Below are 24950 nucleotides of genomic sequence, written 5' to 3' on the forward strand. Positions count from 1 at the left end.
ACTAATGGTCAGTTGTGGCCTGAGTCAGTGCCTCGCAGCTACGTTCAGCATCATGTGAGTACAATCACTCCACCAGTGTTTATAATATAATACAATATAATAATAACACACCATAAATGAAAATGTATGTAAACTAATGCAATGAAATGACACATCTACACATCAGAAGACAAAAGGAAACAACACAAATGATTTATCAACTCAAACACTTCACTTCTTTTACGTCTCCCTTTCTCACTGTGACGGACATCCCTCTTCAAACTGACGTCTGAAGGTCGAGGACGTCCAAACTGTCTCAAACCCTCTGACTCTACATGTGAGACGTGGAATTAACCATTTAACTCTAAACCAGACTGATGAACCATCAGGTGTGTGCAGTGACTCTGTACCTTCAGATTCGTGGAGGTGACACAGCCATGTTTCCATTGAAGACCCCCCTCCCCTCCCCTCCCTCCCCTCCCACCCACTGTGAGTGCAGCTCCCCTCAGGGTCACGACCTCTGGGGTGAATACAGCGTGCTGGAGCTGGCCCTGCACAAAGCATGAATACAGCCAGTCACATACGGCGCATTGTTTACAGAGCACTGTTTAAAAAAAAAAAAAAAAAAATGCTGAATTGTTCAAAGCTAAAACTGTTGGCACTGCACTCTGTGCACACATTTACATGTTAGTGTGCAGTTTGTGTGTGTGCGTGTGCAGAAACTGAACCCTCTGCTTGTGGTGTTTGTCTGTCTGCATGCACACATTTATTCCAGCTGCTGTGTGTGTGTGTGTTTGTATGTTTTTTTGTGCTCTGTATGCAGTTGCAGTGTTTGCAGCTGATGTGTATGTGCTGTGGACAGAGGAGAGACAACATGAGCGTGGTTGTGTGTTTAGCATATCAATGAGAGCCAGGGCCCCGACGACCGGTGCAGAACCACTCTGAGCTTTCTAGTACCTGTCGGCTCACCTCCACTCGCCGTATTTAAGGGGCTTTCTTGTGGCCTCGCAGAGCTGACATGAACATCTTTACTAAGGTCCCAGGATTAGCCCAACAAACCAGGTATGTTTGGTGCCGTGCACCAGCCGGGCTCACAGAGTCAGACGCCCCGCTCAGAGGGGTCCAGGTGGGTGGGCCTGTGGCCCCACATCCCACCTGCTGCTGGTTCTCATGCTCTGCTCTCTGTGACTCCTCCAACACCAGTTTCCCCAAAATCACCTGGAGAGTGATGATGGTTGTAGGAGACATTCACACGAACATTTCAGGCGCAAGATGGTTTTTGAATTTGAAAGACTAAAGCACGATAATGCTACTGCATCAGCATCAGTCCTGCTCTGTAACAGCTGCTTACAGACATTAAAACTGTGTTGTCTAAAAGGACATAAAGAAATGAAGTAATGAAATTCTCAGAGAAGTCTTTGATCTCACTTGCACACGTTTAAAAGATCAACAATTTCTTTGTGATTTTCGATCGTCTGTTTTTATTATTGACTGATGATTTTTGAGGATTGATTACTCATTAAAAATGCTTCTATATCTACAGCAAGCTGGGGTCTGTGCTCCAACGTGCCTTCTACGGGTCCAGTGGGAGGGTGAGTCAAAAAAATCATGTAGACTTATTTTGGTAAAGCAAACTTGAAGAGGTGGGTCACATCATTTGAAACGACTAGAATCCTAAATTGACTGGTTCTGTGGTACATGACCGAACAGAGCTGGGACGAGTCATTGATTAATCAATGAGTCGATTAAAAGAAAAGTCATTAGAAACTATTTTGATAATTGATTGTTTCAGCTGATCTGGTCAGTTTAACAAAGACATCAGAGCTTTTACTTCCTCTGACAGTGAAGAAACAAACTACTCACTTTGTTCAGAAGTCTGTTTTTATCTTAAAGGAATAGTTCAACATTTTGGAAACAGGCTCTCTGGTGAGAATCAGATCAGAAAACTGATGTTTCTCATGTCTGAAAAAAAGGTGAAGCAGGAGGAAACAGGAAGCTAGTTTTAAGAAATACACCTGCTAAAATCTGTAAAGCATGTTAATCAACATATTGTGTCTTGGTTGTTTAACCTGCGCACAAACAGAGCTGTAGAAATGTCTGTAGTTTTAGAGGGAGATTCATTGTCTAACAGCCCAATATAAATATACGCCGCACATTATTCTGTTTACTTTGAACAAAATATTTCAGATGTTTTAAGTTCTTCATTTATTGATTTATACAAACACCTGGAAGTTTTGTCAGTGGTTCCCGGCCTCCCAGGTTCAGGTGGTCCTTCTGAGGACAATTTCACACGGCTCAGGTAAAAATAACATTTCCTGTGTCAGAGATGACAGATTTGTCCACAGTCTGGATAAACAAGCGTGTTTATCGGCATAAAAACTGTGGAGGGAAAGAATAAATGCTGCAGTGCTCTTTTCTTGCTGGATTTGTCGTAGAGCCTCTTCTACCAGCAGAGAGAAGATATGTATTTAACAAAAAAAAAAATATTGAAGATTGTCTGACTCACCAGTAAAACCAGGCTCTTTTCATTCATGTGACTTCCCCATGGTGTCTCTGGTGTCTCTGTCCTCAGGTGACCCTTTTCGAGCAGAGGAACTTCGCCGGCAGACGACTGGACCTGAGCTCTGACTGTTCCAGGCTCAGTGACAAGAACTTCCCAGAGAGATGTAACTCTGTGCAGGTGGAGAGCGGAGCGTAAGTCCACATCACCACCTAGAGTGGAAGACAGGTCACTACAACAACAACAACAGTGATTACATCTACATCTGCTGAGGAGGTTTCCTTCATCTGTCTGTGAGCAGACTTAAATATGAGCAAACTTCCATGAAGTTTGGTGGACAAATGAGTCCTGAGGCTAAGAAATCCAAAAAACTTGGATTTCCATAATTAGACAATTATAACGTTATTATAAGTATGAATCTAAACCCTGTTATTTAATCAGATGATTTACAGGTCAAAATATGTCAAAATTTCAAGGTTCAAGTTTGTTTACCGCTGCTTTTTCTGGTAATGGTCTTGATTAATGGACATAGTGCACAAAAAATGACCACAATCAGTTGAACTTTGACAGGATGATTGTTCAGCTCTGGCAAAGTGCCCCCCCCCAATCCATCTTTGACTCTTGTCTCTTACAGATGGGTCGGTTACGAGCATGAGAACTTCCGCGGCCGTCAGTACCTGTGGGACATGTCCGACCGAGGAGAGTACAACTGCTACGACAAGTGGTGTGCTCAGGTGGACCACGTGTCCTCTGTCCGCTCTGTCAAACAGGTGAAGCATGACGCATACTCTCATCACAGGTGCAGACACACTGATGTTTGACTTCAGAGGAACAACCAACAGGTTTGGCTCTGGGTCTCTCAGCACAGGGTCAACGTAAACACACACACAGACACACAGACACACACACAGACACTTCCAGTTTTCCTGTATATGTCTGTTACTTTCAGGACAACAACCCTGCCAGAGCTCAGCTCTTCGAGCGAGCCGGTTTCTCAGGTAAGAAGATGGAGATCCAAGACGACATCCCCAACCTGATGAGCCGTTACAGCCTCAACAGAGTCGCCTCCATCCGCGTCCTCGGAGGAGCGTAAGTGCATCATGTCACCTGGTTTCTCTCACTCTGTTCACAGATCCCTGATTAAATGTCAGTGTTGTATGGCTGCTGTGGCCGGGAGCACGGGGGACAGGACCCAGACGCACAGGGACGACTGATGAACAATGATTCGTTAATAACAAAAAGTCACTGGCACAGAAAGTCCATGAGGCCAGGAAACAAAAACTCAAAGGAAAACTCAGGGCTTCTTAACAGAGATAAGTCCACAGGAAAACAGGAGGAGGGAACACAGGAGGCAAACTCAGGCAGGATCACAGGTACAAACACCAACAGGAACAAACTGACAGAGAGACAGGAGAGGCAACGAGACTTAAATACACTGAGGGCGACTGGCAACAGGTGATTCACATCAGGGCGGGGCAGACAATCAACAAGGTGGGAAATGAAACACAGAGAGGAAGTGAACTAGAAACGGATACACAAGGACCAGGGCTTCAAAATAAAACAGGAACAGGAATTACATCAAACTCAACAATATACTGAAGAATAGTGAAAAACTTCAACACGTCCAACACAGTGAACAAGAGTTCACCCAAAAGACCAAACAATACCAAGAGTTCAAACCAGTCAGCAGGGGCCAGGGTTGGATTTCTCCCATTAAACCTTTCAATCCGTCCCACAGAGTAACTTCACCTTTGTATCGTTGGCTGCACACAACACACAAACATGTTGTGACTGTTGCTGGCATTTAACAAAAGGACATAACCTGTCCCAGGTGGGCTAACAGGCCACTGAGGTGGGTGAATTAAAGACAAACTGCTTCAGTCTGATGTAAGACAAAGTCTCATGAACAGAGGTCTTCATGTAAGGTGTCCTGTATTTCCCTGCTGTGATCAAATGACACTGAACTGTTCATATATTTAAAGTCAGCAGACGTCCTCACACTGAACTGTGTGTGTGTGTGTGTGTGTGTGTGTACACAGGTGGGTGGTGTATCAGGAGCCGAACTACAGAGGACCTCATTACATCCTGGAGAAGCGCGATTACAACAACTTCTCAGACTGGGGCAGTCAGAACAGCACCGTGGGCTCCATGCGCCGAGTCCGCTTCAACTAAACGCCACTGAACCGCTGAGCTACCAGCTGCAGTCAGCACGGCTTTACCATCATCACACACACACACGAAACCTGTCAGCTTTACACACACACACATCGTTTTTAGTAATAAACAGTTAAAAGACAGATTTTTCTTGAGTTATTTGATTCCTTTTAATTTATTGAAACAATTTTGTCTCTTTCTCTCACTGAAACATTTAATATTCAGGAAGCAGCTCTTTGAAAGTTCAGAACAGTCTCTGATGTTAAGTGTTCACAAAGTGGAGATTTACACATCAATAAAGTTTAAGATTTGTGCGTCACAGGTTCGTACGTAAAAATCGGTTGTTACTCAGTGGATTTATTCGTTGCTGGAGCCGTGAAATCCAGATCTCAGATCACATGAATCAGGCTAAGATATCTAAAACCTTTTATTCAGCTTTATGAACAGCAGCAGATATTTATCCAGAAAGGGCCACGATCCATGAATTCCACAACATGCAAGTGCAACGATTCAAACTGTGGAAACATCAAGATAAATGACAGAGCACTGACCGACAAAACATTCACAAAAATAAGGCATTTGCTTCTGAGGTAGAACATAAAACTCAAAATAAATAAATAGGTTTGTTAACAAAATCTTCAAAAGCCAAGATTTAATAATAGTTTAAAAAAAAAAAAAAAAAAAAAAAAAAAAAAACCCTTCAGAAAATTCTTGCTTCATGGGAGCTGGTTACAAACAGCCTCTGATTGGAAGCTGCCATTTCTCAGCTCAGGATTGACTGACAGTGCAGTTCAAGGTGCAATGGAGGAAAATCTACAGAGATATTCTGATAAAGAAAAAAACAAAAAACATAGCAGCCAAATATCTGAACAGACCACAAAGCTTGGCTCAAAAAAAACTATAAAAACATTTTATTAAAAACTAGAAGTTTCTCCACAGGTTGTGATCGATCTAAAATAAAGTGCAAGTGAACTGTCCACTGACGAAATATAAAAGTTCACCTCAAGCGTTGTTGAGCAGAGCAGCCGCCGCCATGTTCTTGATGATCGACGAAGTCAACTGAGGAATGAGACTGATCTTCATCAGCTTGCTGCTCGAGTACTTGTTCTTGACAGCCTGCAGAGAAACGACTTGTTTAAGTTTAACTTGATAGAAAAATAAATAAATATAATCGTGCTTTTTAAAATCAGCCAACTCACCTGGAACTTTGTTTTCCCTTCATTTACAGTCACAACATTTTTGGCGATGTGCTGCATGATTGGCTTCAGGTGGGCCTCGTCATACGTAGAGTAGTGCTGCTGTGTAGGAGACTGTAACAGGACAGAACCACCAAACGATCTGGTTACAGCAGCAAAGAGGCCGATTGTGAACATTAACCCGGTCACCTCAAACCCAAACTCACCCACGGCAGCCCGTCGAGCAGCAGCTGAGCGAGACACAGGGAAGCAGCAGCGATCTCAGAGGGACGATAGTGGACCATGTCGTAGTCGAGGAGGGTCAGCTCCATCAGATACTTGGCCAGTGTGTGTCTCTCTACGTCAGACTGAGACAGAAACATCCAGCACACACACTGAGAACCGATGGACACGGCACTCAGACCTGTATAAATACGTCTGTGCCCTTCATTCCAGACTCCCAGTTAAAATCCAGCATGTTTCCCACTGTTGGTCCTAAACTGTGGGAAACCAGTGAGCACATCTTCCCCCTCCATTAAAATCTTTAAAACCCATCTGAGGAAAACTGATGAACACACTCACATTAGCCACCTTTGAAGCCCGTCTGAGGAAGTGCAGTGGAAGAGGACGTCCCAGCTGAAAGTTGAGGCTCCTCAGAACAAGCTGCTCCATCTCCAGAATCTGGGACTTTGTAAATGCGTTGTCCGTGATGTAGGCAAAGTCTCCGACCTCCGGAGCGTACATCTCCTCATATTTACAGGCCACCAGCATGGCCGTCACACCAACAAGCTGCAGCTTCCTGCGAGACACCGGCTGGACCTGCAGCACGGGAGGAAACGTTTTCACTCAGCTCGGAAAACACAAGAGAAAAGACAGTTCAGAGCTTTTTTACCTGTAGAAATCGATCCAGGATGGCAACTGTGAGGTACAGAGTCTCCTGCAGCAGCTGGAACCTGGAGTGAACCTGGACCAGCCAGTCGATCAGAAGAGCTCGCATGCGTTCAGTGATTTCATAACCCTGCATGTAGTTGGCTCGTACAGCCTGCTGCACCTGTGGAGACAGACAATGCTGTAATACAAACTTCAGAACGGTGAAAGCAGTGAGTTTGGCTGAGGGAGGAATAAATCACCTCCAGAACGTGAAGATAATTGTAGATGTCTTTGACGTATTGTGAGCAGAGCTGAGGCAGGTCTGCGTCCTGCTCGTCCACGTCCTGCACAGTCAGCAGCACCTCAGAGAAAGCCTGGCACAGTTCCCCCTCCTCCTCCTTCATGGACACGTCAGCCGACTCTTCTGAAGCTGGAGGGACAGGATCTGCAGGTGCTGGGACCTGGACTACTGGGGGCACCACAGTGGGTTTGGCTTTTTGGGCACAGGATGGTTTGTCTGACACTTTGGCTGGTCCTGTCCTCTGAGGAAACAAGTCACAAGCAGTTTTATTTAGGAGTTTTCTGTTGAGTCTCGTCAGTGTGTTTAACTGCACATTGGTCTGACTCACAGTCTGTGTCCCGCTTCAGCACATGTACATGCAAATGTCTTGTTTTGTTAGATATTCATGATTGTGAAGCTAAAACCATCATCTTAAAAAAAATGAAACAGTAACAAACAGTAAATATAAACTGCATAATGAAAATATAATTTCAGCTCTACATCAGTGAGGTTTGATGCTGGGTGATAGGGTCTGCCTGCGGTGCTGAACTGGTCTGGGGGCAGGTCTCTGTGCAGGTTGGTCACTACATAAATAATAACTACTATTTCTCCATGTAGCTTGAGGGGGAGGGAGGTGGAAGAACCTGGGATCAGTATCTCACTATGTGCAGCAGCAGCGTTTGTGAGGGGCCTGCACCGCTGGGGTGTCCACATACTTCTGGACACATGATGCAGTCTGTGTCCTGGTTCGTCTTAGGTTTTTCATGTGATTCACAGCACAGAAAAAAGATAAAACGGTGGAATACGGTGAGACAGACCGCGTTGTTCCTCCATGTCGTTACCTTCGTGTTGACCGCTGCTCCGGGAAAGTTGGTGATCTCTCCCAGAGCAGCTCTCCTCGGACCCGCTGCTGCCGCGAGTTTACCCATCCTCACCGGGTTCTCTGCGGCGGGCAGCTGCTAAAAGAGAAGGAAACGGAAGTATTAAAATAACCAAAGGCCTGAGAAAACACCACTGAAGAGTCTGACGGTTATAAAAGCAGATGCGAACAAGAAGCCAGGCAGCGAACAGACGGCGAACAAGAAGCTAGGCAGCGAACAGACGGCGAACAAGAAGCCAGGCAGCGAACAGACGGCGAACAAGAAGCTAGGCAGCGAACAGACGGCGAACAAGAAGCTAGGCAGCGAACAGACGGCGAACAAGAAGCTAGGCATGTAACACAGCAGCCGCTTCACACGCGACGGAACGAGCTACAACAGACACACAAATTCACTTCACTCACCACAGCACGGACTTCCACAGACGACATGTTCAAACTGAGACCTCAGCAAACGACTCGGTGAATTTGTTTGAGCACCGACCTGAGCAGGTAAACAGCGCAGAGACGGGCAGCTTTCAAATAGCGCTCCGTCAAATCTGATTGGCCGAATCAGCTTTCGTAGGACGCTCCTGATTGGCTGACGACCTCAGGTTAGAGCCACAGGTTTAAAAACGGAATACTACAACCACTACTACTAATAATAAAAATGTTAAATCATTTTTAACTGTTTTATTATTCTTTTTCCTTTTTCTTTCCATTTTCACCTGATGGCTTGGACTTCATAGTCTGTTTGTTATTAATGTTTTTTTTTTTACGTCCATGTGTCCCTCCCTGGACAGTTGCTGTGTACCGTGTGTAAGTACACACAGTAGAAACTGGAGTCAGGTTCCTTGTTGAGGACACTGACTGCATAAAACCATAGACTGTATAAGACATGGACGTAGCACCCGTGACGTCACCCATTGGTTTCGGGGAGTCGGTTTTGTGACCAAACCATGGGCATTGGAGCTGCGCCATCTTGGATTTTAGTGGGAGTGTACTTTCCATACTTGGCGAAGAGGCGGTTACTCTACGGGTCAGCCGGGGTCAGCCGGCCGAGAATCCGGCCACTTAGCTCGGACCAACCGAGCTAGCCTAAAGCTAATCAGCTAAGCTAACAAGCTAAGCGGCAGCTACACGCAGCTACATTCAGTCCCCGAGTCCGACCCGACTAGCTCGACCCCGTGTAACTGCGACACAGAACATACAACAGAGATCATAATGTTGCTGCTGTGTTTTAAACATGACTGTTTCAGATAGAGAGGTTTTAGATGGAGCTGCAGGGTTTGGTGGAGTTGTGTGGGGGGGGGGGGCGGGGGGGTTATTTCTAGCCTGTTATTTAACTGTGAAACAATCATTATTATTTCATATTAATAAAATATATTAAAAAGTTAAAACATTATTATTATTATTGTTATTGTTGCCATTATTATTAATGATATATAATGAGTGAACGATAAAAAATAATGATGATGATAATATATTAAAATGTTTTATATTTTATATTTACCGGCTTTCACCGCTGCATCCATCCACTATCCATTTACAGTTACATCAGCACACAAACAACAGCAGCCGCTGACTGACGGAGCTGCTCTGTCCATGCAATGTCGGACTTTTTAAACAGAAAAATGAGACCAAATAAAATTGTAGCCTCGTATTGCCGCAATAAACGGACTCTGAGAGCACGGAAGACACCGCAGCAGCGTTCCTAACATTAGCTGCTCCGGTCCTCTATCTGTATCAGCAGTGACCATAAATCGGCAATTAAGTCATAAGCCAGCGGCAAAATATGCTAATACATGCTAATTAGCGCAAACATCCAGGTAAAATACTGAGAAATGTACTTACCGAAAAAACTGCAACACAGACTCCTTCGACGGTCGGTTAGTACAGTCTACACTACAACAAGCCATACTGTCACAGAAACCTATCCGAACATTGGTAAACAAACACGGACACTGCAACTCCTGTCAACCGCTGGAGGTAGCCGTGGGCCTCTGGATGTAGCCGCCTAGCCCAGCCGATGCTTTAGCAAAGAGCTAACTTCCAGTGCCTGTCTATGGGGCTGTCACTCAACGTAACCACGCCCTAATTTATTTAAGAATTTTAAGCCTAAATAACACTAAAACGGTTGTGGTACAAAAAAACTCACCCCCCTCACAGTGTTCACGGAGGTGGAAACTATCAATAGAGACCAAAAACAAAAAATGTACCAGGCTGTAAATATTTTTTTTAGGCTGTAAAGTTGGCTATTTTAACAGGGAGTTAATGGAGAATTGCTCACTTCTGGAGCCAGCCCCCAGCGGCAGCTGAGGAACTTCAGCTTTTTGAACGCGAAAGTGATCCTCACTGCTGAAACCTACAACTCCCCCCTTGGTTAAGAACAACAGTCTACAGTCTACAACAGGGATAGTCTAGCTGCTAATCTATTTTTATTTATTTGTGTTACTGTAAATTATTTCAATGGTCTGTTGTATTTTCCATTTAAGTATCAGTTGATGAAAAACCTGCTCTTTAAATTCAGAATTTAGAATCATCTACAAACACCTGCAGGCCTGGTGATGGTGGAGAACTGTGAACAGGTCTCTAAAGTTAGACTTTATTCTTGTTAAGCCATGTGATCCTCAGGAAATCACAGCTCCAGGAGCTCTCTCAGGATCAGGTGAAGTTTAGTAAAATAAAATCAAGTATTTTCGTGTGTCCTATTCAGTGATGCACTGTGTCACACTGAGAGTTGTAAATAGCTTTAAATGGTTTTGAAGAGCTGCAGGTGTTGCACGCTGCCAAATTAGCTTCCAACATTCAGGACAAGCCCAGTATCAAGGATAAGGAGACATAAGAAACCTACATGTTCATTTTCCACTAATCAGGCCCTGAGCGCACACCTCACTGCTCTGTCGACCCCGAGAAGATCACAGGGATCACAGGATCATGTGGTTACTGAGACTGAGCAGCAACATCACTGAATGGCTCCATCTTCTATGTGGACGGCAGAATTTCAAAATAAGACAGTTTGAAATAAAATTTAAAGTCTGAATGTTTTATATATTTGCTTAATAAATACCGATCCATCTGCTTTCCTCTCTCAAATAAAAACAATGTAATTTCAGTCACTGCAATAATCAAATGATCTTGCCACTGAGTCAACATTCCTGAAGTCACAGTAGAACTCACTGGCTCTTTATTAGGGCATCCTCTGATCTGAAAGTGTTGCTGCAGTCCTGCAGTCACATAACCAATTCATGAGCAATTCATAAGCAGTACAAAAATACACAACCCTATTGGACGGCTGATTAATAAAAAGCTCCTCTTAATGTGCTTTCAGGCAAGCTCAAGCACAAAGCGTTTATGAAGTATGATGAGAAAACAGCTGCCCAGATTTAAAGGACAAGTCTGGTGATTTTCCATAATTTTCTTACTGAAAAAATCCCACGAAAAGACCAAAACATTGAAAAGTTCCTCCAAACAACTACTGTTTGATATATTTAATCAATTTTTGAGATCAAATCTTACCAAAGGGCAAAATTTCCTCCTGTCTGGGTGAAAACAGACATTTAAAAAGAAATGTGTGTAAATGTTTGAGCTGTTTTTAAAGATTTCCATCTTCAGTGGGATCCAATGGGCCTGAAGCTGAGAGCCACAGACAGGAGGGAAGTCAGAGAGTGCTTCAGTCTTTTTTGTGGGATTTGATGACAATGGGAAAACTATAGATTATTTGTATTTATGATGATACAAATCCAGAAAAGTTACCAAAGATGTAAATGAGGAATGAGCCAAAAACACAGAAGACTGATACAAATGTGTGGAAAAAAAAATACAGAACTACCTAAAATATTATCTACTGGTCATCTTCTCACACAGTAACTGGTAAATGTCAGTGGAATAAACTAGAAACTTTAAATGCAGCTCTTTACAGTATATGTTGACTGTGAAGTAATTACAACTTTAAAATCCAGTCTTTCGTTAAACCTGTCAAATCTGTAGCTTTTATGCATCATCCTGCTTTTGTTGTGTACAGCATCAAATATCAGCATTAGCATGCTGCGAAAAAAATGAGAGTACAACAGGTCAGCCTTTCCAGATGTTCCCAACAAAACCTCATGATTCCTTTTATTCAGCTGCTGATTTAACATTTCTAAATCGTGACATTCCTAGAAAAAAAAAAGCCAACTCCACAGAGGGTGAAATGATGGCAGTGTAAACAGCGCTGGTCCAAGGCTGATTTTTATTCAAAGGTTCTGTCTGAAGCTGCAGCTCTGATGATTCATTAATAAAAGCTGGTTCCAGCTTCTCATCATATGACAGAAGACAGAAATCTGAATTCATGTCACTGGATTGTGGAAAGTTAGAACCTGTGGATTTTTTTTTTACAGTTTTCTTAGATTTTATAGACAAAATGATAAAAAAAAAAACCTGAAGAAATGTAACAAACATGACAGATGCTTGGACACAGGACACACAGGAGAGTATGGATGAAATGAGAGAAAGTCTGTTAGAGGAACTGAGCTCGTCCCTGGAGTGACGTTCAGACACGTGGACAATTTCTGACGCAGAAGCACTGAAGCTGTTCATGAAAACTCCTTACTGAGACCCTGTAAAGACTAAAGACACGCTCTTTAATTTGTAAATGATGGTAAAAATCATACAGCAAATTAAAAGTTTTAGTTTTTAGTTTCAGTAAAAACCTCTGGAGACACTGAGCAGAGACTCGTTGGCGCGCTGTGTCACTGTGAAATCGTTAAACCTCACTTCATTTAGTGCCTCATTTCTGCTGTTAAGGGGACACAAAGAGACACAAACTCTCAAAATTATGAATGGAATTTGGTTATGAAGTGTCAGTTATAACCGTCATTTTAAAATTCAGTGAGAAAAAAACAAAACAAAAAAAACTCCTGCAGTTTTCTGGTTTGAAACAGATGAACAGGACCCAGCATCTGAGGCCTTAACGTTTATTCTGTGGCCTTTTCTGTGTTTTTCTGTGTGTGTGTGTGTGTGTGTGTGTGTGTGTGTGTGTGTGTGTGTGTGTGTGTGTGTGTGTGCGTGTGGGGCGGGGTCTCGGATACTTTCTAAACAGAATCAGTTGCCGTTCTGCAGATACTCATTGTGTAATTTTTCCTGGGCCTCGTAGAGCTTGCGCAGCTTCTTGGCTTGTCCTTTGCTGAGCTCCTTCCCTTCGACATCATGAGTGGGGAAACCCTGTAAACAACAACAACAAGAGCACCAAACAAAGAAAACCATTCATTCTGATTAGTCCGTGTCAATGTGATGCAAACTTTGAGCCAGAAATTGAGCAAACACATTTCCACCTCTGCCAAGCATAAAAACATTTTTGTGATATTTCTTTTTCTAATGTTTTTTAAAGTGCAAAATAAATTGGGCATAAAGCTTATGTTAAAATGGCGCATATAAAAAAATAAAGAATTTTACCGTTTCATCAAATTTGGAATATTTGTCTGTTTCTGTGCGAAACATTTCACATGGAGGGATCTTCATCTTGGCGAGTTTAGCCATCTGAAACAGCAGAAGCAACAAATGAGTGACGTGCCATGTTGATTATCAGACCAACACAGAAGAAGACGTAACCTCTGTATGTGGAAGTAACTGACCTCCTGTTCATGTTTCCTCATGGCAGCCTCTTCCTTCTTCTTCTTCTTCTCTTCCTCCATCTATAAAAGAAGAAACACACAGCTCACAGATAATCTTATAAATGATAATTAGTAAAGTTCAGGTATTTAAAAATCACTGATCAACATCAAGGCAGCAAACAGTCTTCAAACAGCAAAGCCACTGTGTTTTTATTATCTGTGAAGGCTTTATAATCACTATCACTAATCGTCCGTGAGGGCACAGTTAAAGTAGGCGTCATCACTCCACCCTTACCTTCTTCTTCTCCTCTCTCTCCTTCATTAATATCTCCTTGTCCACCAGTTTCACCACTGTAGTCAGACCTGTAACACACTCACTTTGAGTCACAGTCACTGTGGGACAACATATTTTCCTTCAGTCAACAGACTAAGTGTTGCTGTGTCAATCCTAATTGTTTGACTTTTTAAATCACGTCTCCAGCTCATGCTTAATTAGCTGAACCTGGTATAAAAACACAGGACTAACCAGAGTATAGAAGTCTAAAAGCTGTGTTACCTTCATGATCTTCCAGCCGGACTCCCAGCTCCGGTAAGGTGTCGTCACGCACCACATCACACAGCTGCAGCAACTCTGTCACTGGACAAGATTTAAAAAAGGGCTTTAATTAAACCCTGAAGGAAAAAAGTGTTGAAATATGAGGACAGATGAGTCCAGCTTCTTTAATTTGATGCAAACGTGGTATTTTATTAAGATATAAAAGGAGAGCAGGATTGTTCTAACCTTCCTTCTCTCGGGCGATTTGTCTGACACTCTCTCTGAAATCCGACAGGACCCTGAGGTACGGCATCACTGTGTTCTCCAGCTGCCAAACACAGAAGCAATGATATTATATATTATATGTAAAATCATTCAATTTTAATAAATCTGTATCTGAGATCAATTCCTTGGTAAAACAATAAAAAGCAGGAAATTTCTGTAAATTTCTCACAATCATCAAATGTTAACAGACACATTCACACCAAAGTGTCTCTTTACTTACGTCAACACTCTGGCCTTGTCCTCCCATGGGGAATCCTACAGGATCTGATCCTTCAATGGCACCAAATATCTAAATGACAAAGGACAGTGGATTTAATGCAAACTGCTGATTCTACTGCTCATGAAGTAAAGAACATGAAATCATATTTGACGTCAGGAAACATGGTGAAATTAGTAATTAATGTAAAACTTAATCAAAATTAGACAGTAAAAAAAATTCAGTTTATTATGTCACTTATTCCAATTTTAAAATTAAAACTGAAAAAGTGACAGAGAGGACCTGGGGAGTGGGGGAGGGCTCAGGCCTACGCTGCCATCTAGTGGTTTTTACATGATGAAGAGATGCTACATGCAGACAGCAGGTCAACAGGTCTATCATTCTGCCTTCTCTTGGTTGCTGCTGTTAATGATTGAATCTCTCCTGTGGCTCCTGCACCAGGAGCCACAGGAGAGATTATCAAAACCTTCTGTTATGGAAAGTTTGGGTTGTGCTGCTGTGCAGTTAATGAATGTGTTGTTGTTGATGTTTGTACAGAAACACACGGCTGCCTGAGCTGAGCGCAGGTGATAAACGCAGCGGCGGTACAAACGTCCTCACCTTCAGCATGTTGGTGAGATACGCAGCGATACTTTCCACCAGCATGCGGTTGGGCCTCAGCTTGGAGTTCTTCCTGCTGCTGATGTAGCTGTTGGACTGGCTGACCAGAGATCTCATCTCCTCCATGGCGGTGCGAGTGTCCATGTTGTCACACAGAGCCTCATGGACGGCTGACTTCCTGTCAAAGAAACTGGACGACAAAAGTAGCCACGGCTTTTAGTCTTGAACTTAAATGTAGTGTGTGCAGGTGAGTCCTGAGACAGTGACAAAGCTCAGGTGTCCTGCAGGTTGAATCTGTCTCAGAGGTCTATCTGTTTATCTGAATAATGAAAGCATCGCTCGCCATCGTTGGTGTCTTACCTGTTGTTGAGCTCCACCTCTGCTGCCTCCCACTTCTCAAACTGACCGGTGATATCAGTGGGAGCGCGCAGGATGTCTTTGACATTGAGGAAGAACTCCTGTCAAATAAAAAGGACAGAAGCAGATGAAAACAGAACAGAGACAGATCAGCATCAACACCACAGTCAAACTAATCTGTCTTCTGTGAACTTACGTTCATGAACTTCTCGTACTGGACGGCCGACTCCATTGTGTTGGAAGAGTAGTCCAGGGTGTCTTTCCAGGAATGCATCAAGAAAGCCAGACGGAGCTGACGAGCTGCAGACGGACAGACAGAGAGACACGGGAACACAGGGACGCGTTCAGAGCTTCTATCGCCTTCATTTATCACAGCAGAGAGTTTTATCTCTCCACACTCTCAGCAATGTCCTGATGGAATCATTAGTCAGCGATGTTTGAGACACCGTCACATGAAAGTGGTTTGACGCTGGCTGAGGAGCTGCGACTGAATCACTGAATCATGTCAGGATCCTAGAATCATTTGTAAAGTCAACGTTCTACAACATCAGTGACACAGAACCAGACCAGTCACCTGTGTTCTGTGCCAGGGCCTCCTTAATGGTGATGAAATTCTTCAAAGATTTCGACATCTTGCAGCCTGCGATCGTCAGGTGCCCGGTGTGCAGGAAGTATCGGACCCAGTTATCGTTCTCAAAGAACGCCTGTGAAGGAAACAACCAGCGCAGCTCAAAATCTCTCCTTTACTTTCTCTTTTACTGGAAATGACTTTAAAAACATCCCAGTTCATCATCTAAAGACCACTCAGTCTGTTAGCATTCATGTTTCAACTGTGGACACACACACACACACTTTCAATAACTGATAATAAAAGCCTTTGCACCTCGGACTGAGCCAACTCGTTGTCGTGGTGGGGGAATCGGAGATCGAATCCGCCGCCATGGATGTCCATGGACTCTCCCAAGATGGAGCCAGCCATGGCCGAACACTCAATGTGCCAGCCGGGCCTCCCCTTTCACAACATCCAAAGAACAAAAACAAAATCTTTCTGTTTGATCGAAGGTCAAAATGATCCAAATCATGGAATTAAAAGCAAATGTTTCTTTTGGTGTATGAAATGAAGAGAATAACGTAGACAGAGCTTTGGGAGTTTGGAAAACGTGCTAATGCTAAAGTTAATGCTAAAGTTATGCTGAACTCTCACCTTCCCCCATGGAGAGTCCCATGAAGGCTCTCCCGGCTTGGAGGCTTTCCACAAGGCAAAGTCATTTTGGGACTTTTTCTCGCTCAGCCTGTCAGCAGAGATGCTCAGGTCTCCTGCAGGAAAGGAAAATACGAATCTGAGCAACATGACTGAACCTTTGAACTGCACGTCACAGCAAATGAGCGAGACTGCTGACTGAAACGTGGCAATGTACCTTCTCCCTCTTGTAAAGCCTTCTGATCTCCGACTGCCTCTGGCACCAGTTTGGCATACGAGTGCTGCGGGCAGGCATCGAACTTCGAGGTGTCAAAGTACACAGAACCGTTTGACTCATACCTGAAAGCATCACAGAACCAAATAAGTAAAACAATAATGCTGTTGCAGATCGTGTGGGTGTGATATTATTTGTGTACAGCGGGAGTTTCTTCCTCACCCATAACCGTTGGAGACGATCTTCGTCACAAACTCCACGATCTCGGGGACGTATTCGCTGACCCGAGTGAGGACGTCAGGGGGAAGAACCTGGAGGCCACAGAGAGGACTTATGCACAGTGACCGCAGGACAACAAACACTGAGGTGTGGAGTTAGAATGAGCTGGCTGTGAACCAGGCAGCCAACACCTCTGAACTGGAACACGGACTGTCAGCCTGAACTTAACATAAGTTATTACTGATTTAAAGTCTTTTTCCTTCCCCTTCTTTGTCGTCGTCTTTGTCTTTGCTTTAGAAAACAGTTTGCTTTCCTTCCACTTACATTCAGGGCTTCCATGTCTTTATGGAACTCTCCCTCCCAGTATTTGGGGAGGATGGAGAAGATGGAGTTCTCTGTGACCTGACTCCCAGACTGTTTGTCCAGCCAATCAGCCAGCAGGTCTTTGGATTTCTCCAACAGCACCTTGGAAGAAAGAAACAAAGAAAACGCCTGAAATCAGTATATTTTTTCTTGAGTCAGTAACTTCATCACCAACCATCTGTGTACACTGCATTCTTCTTATTTTTTATGTCATGTCTGCTGTTTAAAATGAACAGGAAATATGAATCAGTTCAAATAATCTGAGACTGAAAATATAAATTTGGAGCAGAGCATATTCCAGTGCAAACTAACGCTGCTCATGCTCACAACTTAGTTTATCTTCTTATTGTTAAGGAACGCTGAAATATTCTGTCACTTCTTAACATTTGTTATTGTCCTCTTAAAACCTAATATAAAACTACTCCGTGTATCTGACTCTGACCTGCTGTAGATCAGTTAAGGATGAGTAAAGGATGAGTCTCGAGCAACAGCTACAAACATTTTGTTTCTAGACTGTTTTACTTCAAAAGATGAGAAGAAAGAAGTAAAGCAAATTAATAATCCAAACTGTATTAACAGTACTTTTGCTCCTGCTCGGTCTCACCTCAGCCAGAGGCTGCACCGTATCATCGCCCTGACTCTCCATCGCCGCCTGCAGGGGCTGCAGAGCGGCAGTGACGGCAGCGTCCAGCTTTTCCAGCATCTGCTTCTTATCTGGGTCCGTGGTTGAAGCCAAATGGGCCTGAAAGGGCTGAAAATGAAAGAGAGAAGACACTTTTTTAGTGTCTTCGTCAGATTTTAGTGAAAGACAGAGACCCACGGGGAACCTTAAGGTGGTCTGATGTTTTAAGGCAGAGCTGCACAGTTAATCATACGCAGCAATCACAGCTTGTTATCATTAAACTCAATCACATTTAAATTTCATTTTAATTACAACTCAATTAATCAAAACACGTACATTTTATTTTCATTTGGAGATTTTTGCATTCAGGACAATATGGAAGTGAATTCTTGTTTGTGTCAGTCTAATGTTCGTGTTCAGTTAATGCTAACAGTTCATGTTTAACCGTTTCACTCCTCCTCTGCCAACAGCAAAACCTATACACACACAGCTGCGTATTATTACTGAACCAAAGGCTGACAGCTGTGTGGTCTTACCCCTCTGGCACTCAGGACATCCTGCAGTATCTGAGCAGCTCTCGGCTGCTTCGCCTTGTACTCGTTGAGCAGGTAGTTCTGCCGGGCCCTTTTAATGATCTGAAAGAAAAAAAAACGAATACATAAAACACACACACACTAAACCATATTTTGAGACAGTATTGACAAGAAAAATTAATTCTGATGTCAAAATATGAAGATAGTCAGAATCTTGATAACAAAAAAAATAAAAGCACAGAAAGATAAATGATTATAAGGGTTAATTATTTATATTAAGGCCAAGTTTAGAAAATTTAAGTCAATTTATCAACTCAAAAAAGTACAAACCAGTGAAGAACGAGCCTCATTTATAAACCAAACTTACTTTGTCATCGATGTCTGTGATGTTCATGCAGTACAGGACATCATACTTGAAGTAGTCCCTCAGGATCCTTCGCAGAATATCGAAGGATATGTAGGATCTGAAGACAGAGAAATAAAATGCTGTTATAACACAAAAAATATGAGACTGTACTCAACTAAAGGAAGAGTGACTTGGCACATTTCTGAATGAATTCCACACGCTGAATGGTTTTAACTGATCTGTTTACCTGGCATGTCCCATGTGTGAGGCGTCGTACACTGTGGGTCCACAGCAGTACCACGTTACCTTCCTCCCATTCTGGGGAACAAACAGCTCCTGAAACATAACGACAAAGCACTTTAATGAGCTGAGGCGTGAAAGTCATAGTGAGGGTGAGGACTGAGACATTTAGTCTGTCCCCTGTCAAAACCACAACGGACCCATGACTAAATCCAAATGAAGAAACAAAGAAAAACATATGTCTTGACCCCCAACGTTAGAACAAAAGAATATTTTAATCTTCACAACAAGAAAAATTAAATATTATAATGTTCTTAATTTTGATTTGTATCACAGAGACGTGGTTTTGATTTTTGCCTCTAACCAACCTTGGCTCTCGTCAGGCTGTTGTAGAGCTGAAGCTGAGGAACGTCACTTCCTGCTGGTGGAGACCATGCAGGCTGAACCCGCTTTCCTTTCACTGGAATTAAAAAGACACACACAGAAAAAAAAAGTTAGAAAGAGCAAATGTTTGCTTAAATTGACCTTTTTGTTTTTTTTTTTACATTTAATGCAAATGTTTTATCCCTGTCCTCATGCTATATACAGGAATGTAAAGCCACTTCATGCAGGAGACTCACTGATAACGTCTCAAGAAAAAAACCTGAGCCATCATAAAAATGTGACATAGGCTCTTTACATTCACGTTATGTTAAACACATCAGTTTGCCTTGTACACCAGCCAGTGGAGGAGGAAACAACTGCTGCCGACAAGAGGAGGACGGTGAACATGGGTCTGAGCCGTTGCCCCTTTGCATCAGTTAACAGCTAACTGAAAATGTTTCAGGGATCAAAAAGGTTCAAAAGGCAAATGACAAATTCAAACATCAGGAGGAAAACATAGTCCACAGTAGAAGTTATTATTTTCCTTGAACTGAATCTAATTTAAGCCAGAGAGACAGATCATATTTGGCCAATTAAATGTTTTATAATTCAGACAGCATCTGGCTTTTAAACCACAAAGAACAAAAATAGTATTATTTTATTCAGACCAACGCAGTTAATTATCTCACAGCATCAGGATACAGTGCTGTTATTCATCTGTTTTCACCTGAACAGGCCTGGTTTTAAACTTTAGAGGAAGTCTTGATATCATGGTGCAGGTGAACAGCAGCATCCACAGTGGAAGGATGTTTTCATTTATCCCAAAGCCACGGAGTAAAAGTCCTTTCTCCAGAGTAAACAATCAGGTTCGACTCATTTCAACTTTCCCAGTTTAACTTGTAAAATGACCCAACAAGTGTCATTGTGTTTATTTGTGAAGCTTCAGTTTCCATTAAAAAAATCCTCTACAGGCTCCAGTGTTTGGCTCAGAGTGTGAGACCTGAACAAGCTTGACGTTAGTGGCGCTGGTCAGGAAAAGAGAGTGGAATCTGTGAGACAACAAACGGGAAGGATCCTCTTATTCTTAAAGGAATGCAACTGCATGTGCACAGTTAAGAAACACGCACTTTAAAGCCAGGAGGCAGTCAGCTGTCAAAGCCACATCCAGCTTGCACAAACGCCCGGCAGGCACAGCACATTGCATTCACATGTTTTTGAACACATGCAGTGAAACCCTACTGGAAACAACATCAGGTTTTCTTTAGTTAGGTGTCTGTGAGCAAACCTGACGCTGGAGTTTGGTTTGGTTTGTCGCAGCTGCTGTCATTCTGTTTAAACAGCGATAACCTGTCCTCAGCCCTCGGCTGCAGGCAGCACACACACACACACACACACACACACACACACACACACTGACGTCACTGTGACTAACAAGAAAAGTGAAACTGATTTTAGCTTCATTAACAAGAGTCTTTCCCGCATAAGGGGCCTCAGACAGCCTCCACATCCAGGCTGATGGACCTCCAGGTTATGGGACCACGATCACGTCTAGCCTGCTCATGCCTTCAACTGTCTACTCACTGCTGCTCTCAGAGTTGAGGTCCTTCTGCAGAGCTGCTATGTGTCTGTACCAGCGCAGAGTGTGGACATGTTGTGGGTCTGGGGGCCTGTGGAGGAGCTTAAAGGCTTTCTGGTCGGCCTGGGAGGGGCTGAACCCAGCCAGGTAGCTGCGTGAGGTTAGGTAGTCATTCAGGGCCTCAGCCAGCGCAGCCTCCTCATTTATCTGTAGCAAGAAGCCAAACTCAAAGGCTGCAGAAACAAGAGGACAAAGGTTCGCAAAGAATTACAGACGCTGCCGCTGCAACAGCCAGAGGAAACACGGACAGCAGCAGCACACGTTTAGCCTGGACAGTGGGAAAACCAGAAACCGCAAGATCAGGCTCAAAGACAGGGAGTAATTTAGCATTTAGCAAGAAGTCAGCACATTTTCAACTCAAATAATGTAAACTAAAATTTCCTGATGTCCAAAAAAACCATATTCTTCCTTTGATATAGCAGGATTCATGAAACTGGTGCCGAGTTAAAGACTGATTTGGCAGAGTTAACACTGTCTCTGTACATGGTGCTGGATGTACAATGTCTGATTCAACTGTCAGTCTGCAGTGGAGGAAGAAATAAAAGTACAGTAATAAACACAGCTCTGAAAATCTAATCGTCGATCAATAAATCTGATCGGAGGGCCACATAATCTCTGGATTATCCAACCACACTCACTAAGACTGAACCCAGAGTGAAACCCAGGGGGAAACAGTCAAATAGAAACTTCCATTTCTTTTCTCCATTCATGTAAAAAGGAAACTGACTGTTGAGAAAAACAACTTTGCCTTGATAATCTTCACTGTTCCAGAAAAACTTGAACATAAAACAGAAGTGCGTGCAGTTAAAGTACAAGTTTTTCCTAATAACAGAAACTATTAAAAAACAGAGTTACACAGGGTTAATTAGGCTCAATGCAAAGCTTAATGAATTACCTATCAATACAACCCTCATTAGAAGGGTGATGTTGTTATAGCAGCAGTGTATGTGCATTTTATTCCCATGACACTACAAAGTATTAAAGAGATGATCAGTATATCAGAGTCAGAATGGAAAAAGACTTTACAGAGACAGAGTAAAGCAAAGTGAGTCAAACAGAAAGTGAAGGCATCAAACTGGATGATGCAACTAAGCAAAAGTGAAAATAAAAACTAAATAAAACTCAGTTATTAAAAAGTAAAAAGAAAAAAGAAAAACAACAACGTCTAACAGTTAACTTAAAGCCTCAATTCATTTGTTAATGTTCACTGGAAATATCTGCAGGATTTTAGATCAACACATTCTCCCACATGTGAAGACCGTTATAACCACCATACCGTAATAACCTGTTCAGTTGCATCAGTTCAGTGACCGTAATGTTAATGGAATACATATAATATACTGTCTTTATTTCAGGCTGCCATAGACACAGAGTTGTTGTTATAGCAGCAGTGTATGCCCTGCTGTATTTTATTCTCACCACACTACATAAAAGAGTATTAAAGAGAATAAAGAAAGTATTAAAGAGATGATCAGAATATCATAGTCAGCATGGAAAAACATCAAAAGGATTTGTTTTCACATGCTGAGCAATAATAATAATAATAATAATAATAATAATAATAATAATAATAATAATAATACAAAGAAGGTCTGTGCTTAAACCATTAACATTTACAGAGACAAAAAGAGTAAAGCAAAGTGAGAGTCAAACAGAAAGTGAAGGCATCAAACTGGATGATGCAACTAAGGAAAAGTGAAAATAAAAACTAACTAAAACTCAGTCATTAAAAAGTAAAAAGGCAAAAAAACCCAACATCTAACAGTTAACTTAAAGTTAACTTAAAGCCTCAATTCATTTGTTAATGTTCACTGGAAATATCTGCAGGATTTTAGTAGATTTTAGATCAACACATCCTCCCACATGTGAAGACCGTTATAACCACCATACCGTAATAACCTGTTCAGTTGCATCAGTTCAGTGACCGTAATGTTAATGGAATAAATATACTGTCTTTATTTCAGGCTGCCATAGACACAGGGTTGTTGTTATAGCGGCGGTGTATGCCATGCTGCATTTTATTCTCATGACACTACATAAAAGAGTATTAAAGAGAATAAAGAAAGTATTAAAGAGATGATCAGAATATCATAGTCAGCATGGAAAAACATCAACAGGATTTGTTTTCACATGCTGAGCAATAATAATAATAATAATAATAATAATAATAATAATAATAATAATAATAATACAAAGAAGGTCTGTGCTTAAACCATTAACATTTACAGAGACAAAAAGAGTAAAGCAAAGTGAGAGTCAAACAGAAAGTGAAGGCATCAAACTGGATGATGCAACTAAGGAAAAGTGAAAATAAAAACTAACTAAAACTCAGTCATTAAAAAGTAAAAAGGCAAAAAAACCCAACATCTAACAGTTAACTTAAAGCCTCAATTCATTTGTTAATGTTCACTGGAAATATCTGCAGGATTTTAGTAGATTTTAGATCAACACATCCTCCCACATGTGAAGACCGTTATAACCACCATACCGTAATAACCTGTTCAGTTGCATCAGTTCAGTGACCGTAATGTTAATGGAATAAATATACTGTCTTTATTTCAGGCTGCCATAGACACAGGGTTGTTGTTATAGCGGCGGTGTATGTCCTGCTGCATTTTATTCTCATGGTACTATATAAAAGAGTATTAAAGAGAATAAAGAAAGTATTAAAGAGATGATCAGAATATCATAGTCAGCATGGAAAAACATCAACAGGATTTGTTTTCACATGCTGAGCAATAATAATAATAATAATAATATTAATAATAATAATAATACAAAGAAGGTCTGTGCTTGAAACTTTACAGGGACAGAGTAAAGCAAAGTGAGAGTCAAACAGAAAGTGAAGGCATCAAACTGGATGATGCAACTAAGCAAAAGTGAAAATAAAAACTAAATAAAACTCAGTTATTAAAAAGTAAAAAAAACAAAAACCATCTAACAGTTAACTTAAAGCCTCAATTCATTTGTTAATGTTCACTGGAAATATCTGCAGGATTTTAGCAGATTTTGGATCAACGCATCCTCCCACCGTTATAACCACCGTACCGTTATAACCTGTGCAGTTGCATCAGTTCAGGTGACCGTAATGTTAATGGAATAAATATACTGTCTTTATTTCAGGCTGCCATAGACACAGAGTTGTTGTTATAGCAGCGGTGTATGCCATGCTGCATTTTATTCTCATGGTACTATATAAGAGTCTCAGAATAAGACTACTGTTAAATGATTAAAGCTAATTTTCATCAGATTTTTAAAGTAGCATAGCACGGTGCCAAAAGCTGCCGTTCGCTTTACAGGTCAAACCAAACTCCATTCAAAATTCTGGACCAATTACAACACCTGAACTGATAAGTTTTTTAATAAAATACTGCTGGTATGAAACGTGTGCTGCAATGAAGAACGTGTGCCTTAAAACCAGAACATAACCTGAACCGTGTTTGTTGACCCGTGAGTCTTTGCCGTCGCATTCCGCTCCGTTAACTATCACTTTAAAGGGCAGACTTTTTTAACGCGGGTTCGGCTTGTCGTTCACTGACAGCGTTACCTTCAGCTAACCGGCTCTCCTGCCGGGCTAACAAAGCTAATGTTAGCTCACCGGTGGTGACAGTTGGTAAAAACCCATTAAATCGTGCTGTCACGGCCTTTCCGTGGATTTTCAAGCAAAGAGCACCTGAGGAGAAAAACAAACATTATTTGCTGTACCTGGCTCTCCGGAGGTCGACATTGCCACTGTGCTGAATGACTGGATGCTGATGCAACAATAACGTGTCCGGAAGGCGAACTCGTGCATTTAATACTGACGCCGGGAACA

At 42.2% G+C, this 24950-nt stretch overlaps 3 protein-coding genes across 7 annotated transcripts in view; 1 reads left to right on the forward strand and 2 right to left on the reverse strand.

Moving 5' to 3' along the window:
* Positions 1-24937, reverse strand: part of cars1 (cysteinyl-tRNA synthetase 1) — a 32106-nt gene extending 7169 nt beyond the window's left edge. Inside the window, exons 1-24 of one of the 4 annotated variants that reach the window (XR_005893886.1) lie at positions 24842-24915; positions 21082-21309; positions 19506-19597; positions 19145-19233; positions 18919-19015; positions 18555-18653; positions 18001-18147; positions 17358-17498; positions 17037-17125; positions 16818-16939; positions 16604-16716; positions 16283-16411; positions 15974-16103; positions 15596-15699; positions 15403-15500; positions 15043-15232; positions 14446-14514; positions 14187-14268; positions 13962-14042; positions 13701-13768; positions 13427-13486; positions 13248-13331; positions 12799-13016; positions 4486-4512 (exon numbers count right to left, since the gene is read on the reverse strand). Coding sequence is in view for 2 of the 4 variants with exons in the window: in XM_041034590.1 (XP_040890524.1) it covers positions 12897-13016; positions 13248-13331; positions 13427-13486; positions 13701-13768; positions 13962-14042; positions 14187-14268; positions 14446-14514; positions 15043-15232; positions 15403-15500; positions 15596-15699; positions 15974-16103; positions 16283-16411; positions 16604-16716; positions 16818-16939; positions 17037-17125; positions 17358-17498; positions 18001-18147; positions 18555-18653; positions 18919-19015; positions 19145-19233; positions 19506-19597; positions 21082-21309; positions 24842-24863 (2454 nt within the window). In the remaining 2 variants the exon portion in view is untranslated. Of the gene's footprint in view, positions 1-4485; positions 4513-10984; positions 13017-13247; positions 13332-13426; positions 13487-13700; positions 13769-13961; positions 14043-14186; positions 14269-14445; positions 14515-15042; positions 15233-15402; positions 15501-15595; positions 15700-15973; positions 16104-16282; positions 16412-16603; positions 16717-16817; positions 16940-17036; positions 17126-17357; positions 17499-18000; positions 18148-18554; positions 18654-18918; positions 19016-19144; positions 19234-19505; positions 19598-21081; positions 21310-24841 lie in introns of those variants that run through there. The other 3 variants (XR_005893887.1, XM_041034590.1, XM_041034606.1) reach the window with 3 other exon arrangements.
* On the forward strand, positions 998-4651 carry crybgx (crystallin beta gamma X). The gene is made up of 6 exons (XM_041034718.1): positions 998-1041; positions 1523-1571; positions 2552-2673; positions 3114-3249; positions 3429-3568; positions 4519-4651. Exons 1-6 carry the CDS (start codon positions 998-1000, stop codon positions 4649-4651), a joined length of 624 nt encoding a protein of 207 aa, XP_040890652.1.
* On the reverse strand, positions 4803-8362 carry LOC121179704 (G2/mitotic-specific cyclin-B2-like). Of its 2 annotated transcripts, none has more exons than XM_041034673.1 (8): positions 8241-8362; positions 7801-7917; positions 6939-7220; positions 6701-6859; positions 6391-6627; positions 6036-6176; positions 5833-5943; positions 4803-5749 (listed from the first exon to the last, which is right to left on the reverse strand). In XM_041034673.1, exons 1-8 carry the CDS (start codon positions 8265-8267, stop codon positions 5636-5638), a joined length of 1188 nt encoding a protein of 395 aa, XP_040890607.1. In that variant the 5' UTR covers positions 8268-8362; the 3' UTR covers positions 4803-5635. The 2 variants fall into 2 exon arrangements, with proteins under 2 accessions (XP_040890607.1, XP_040890616.1); XM_041034682.1 differs by having other exon boundaries at positions 7801-7914; positions 8241-8332.
* Positions 24938-24950: the final 13 nt, after the last annotated feature.

The sequence above is a fragment of the Toxotes jaculatrix genome, chromosome 1 (genome assembly GCF_017976425.1).
Source record: "Toxotes jaculatrix isolate fToxJac2 chromosome 1, fToxJac2.pri, whole genome shotgun sequence".
NCBI lineage: Eukaryota > Metazoa > Chordata > Actinopteri > Toxotidae > Toxotes > Toxotes jaculatrix.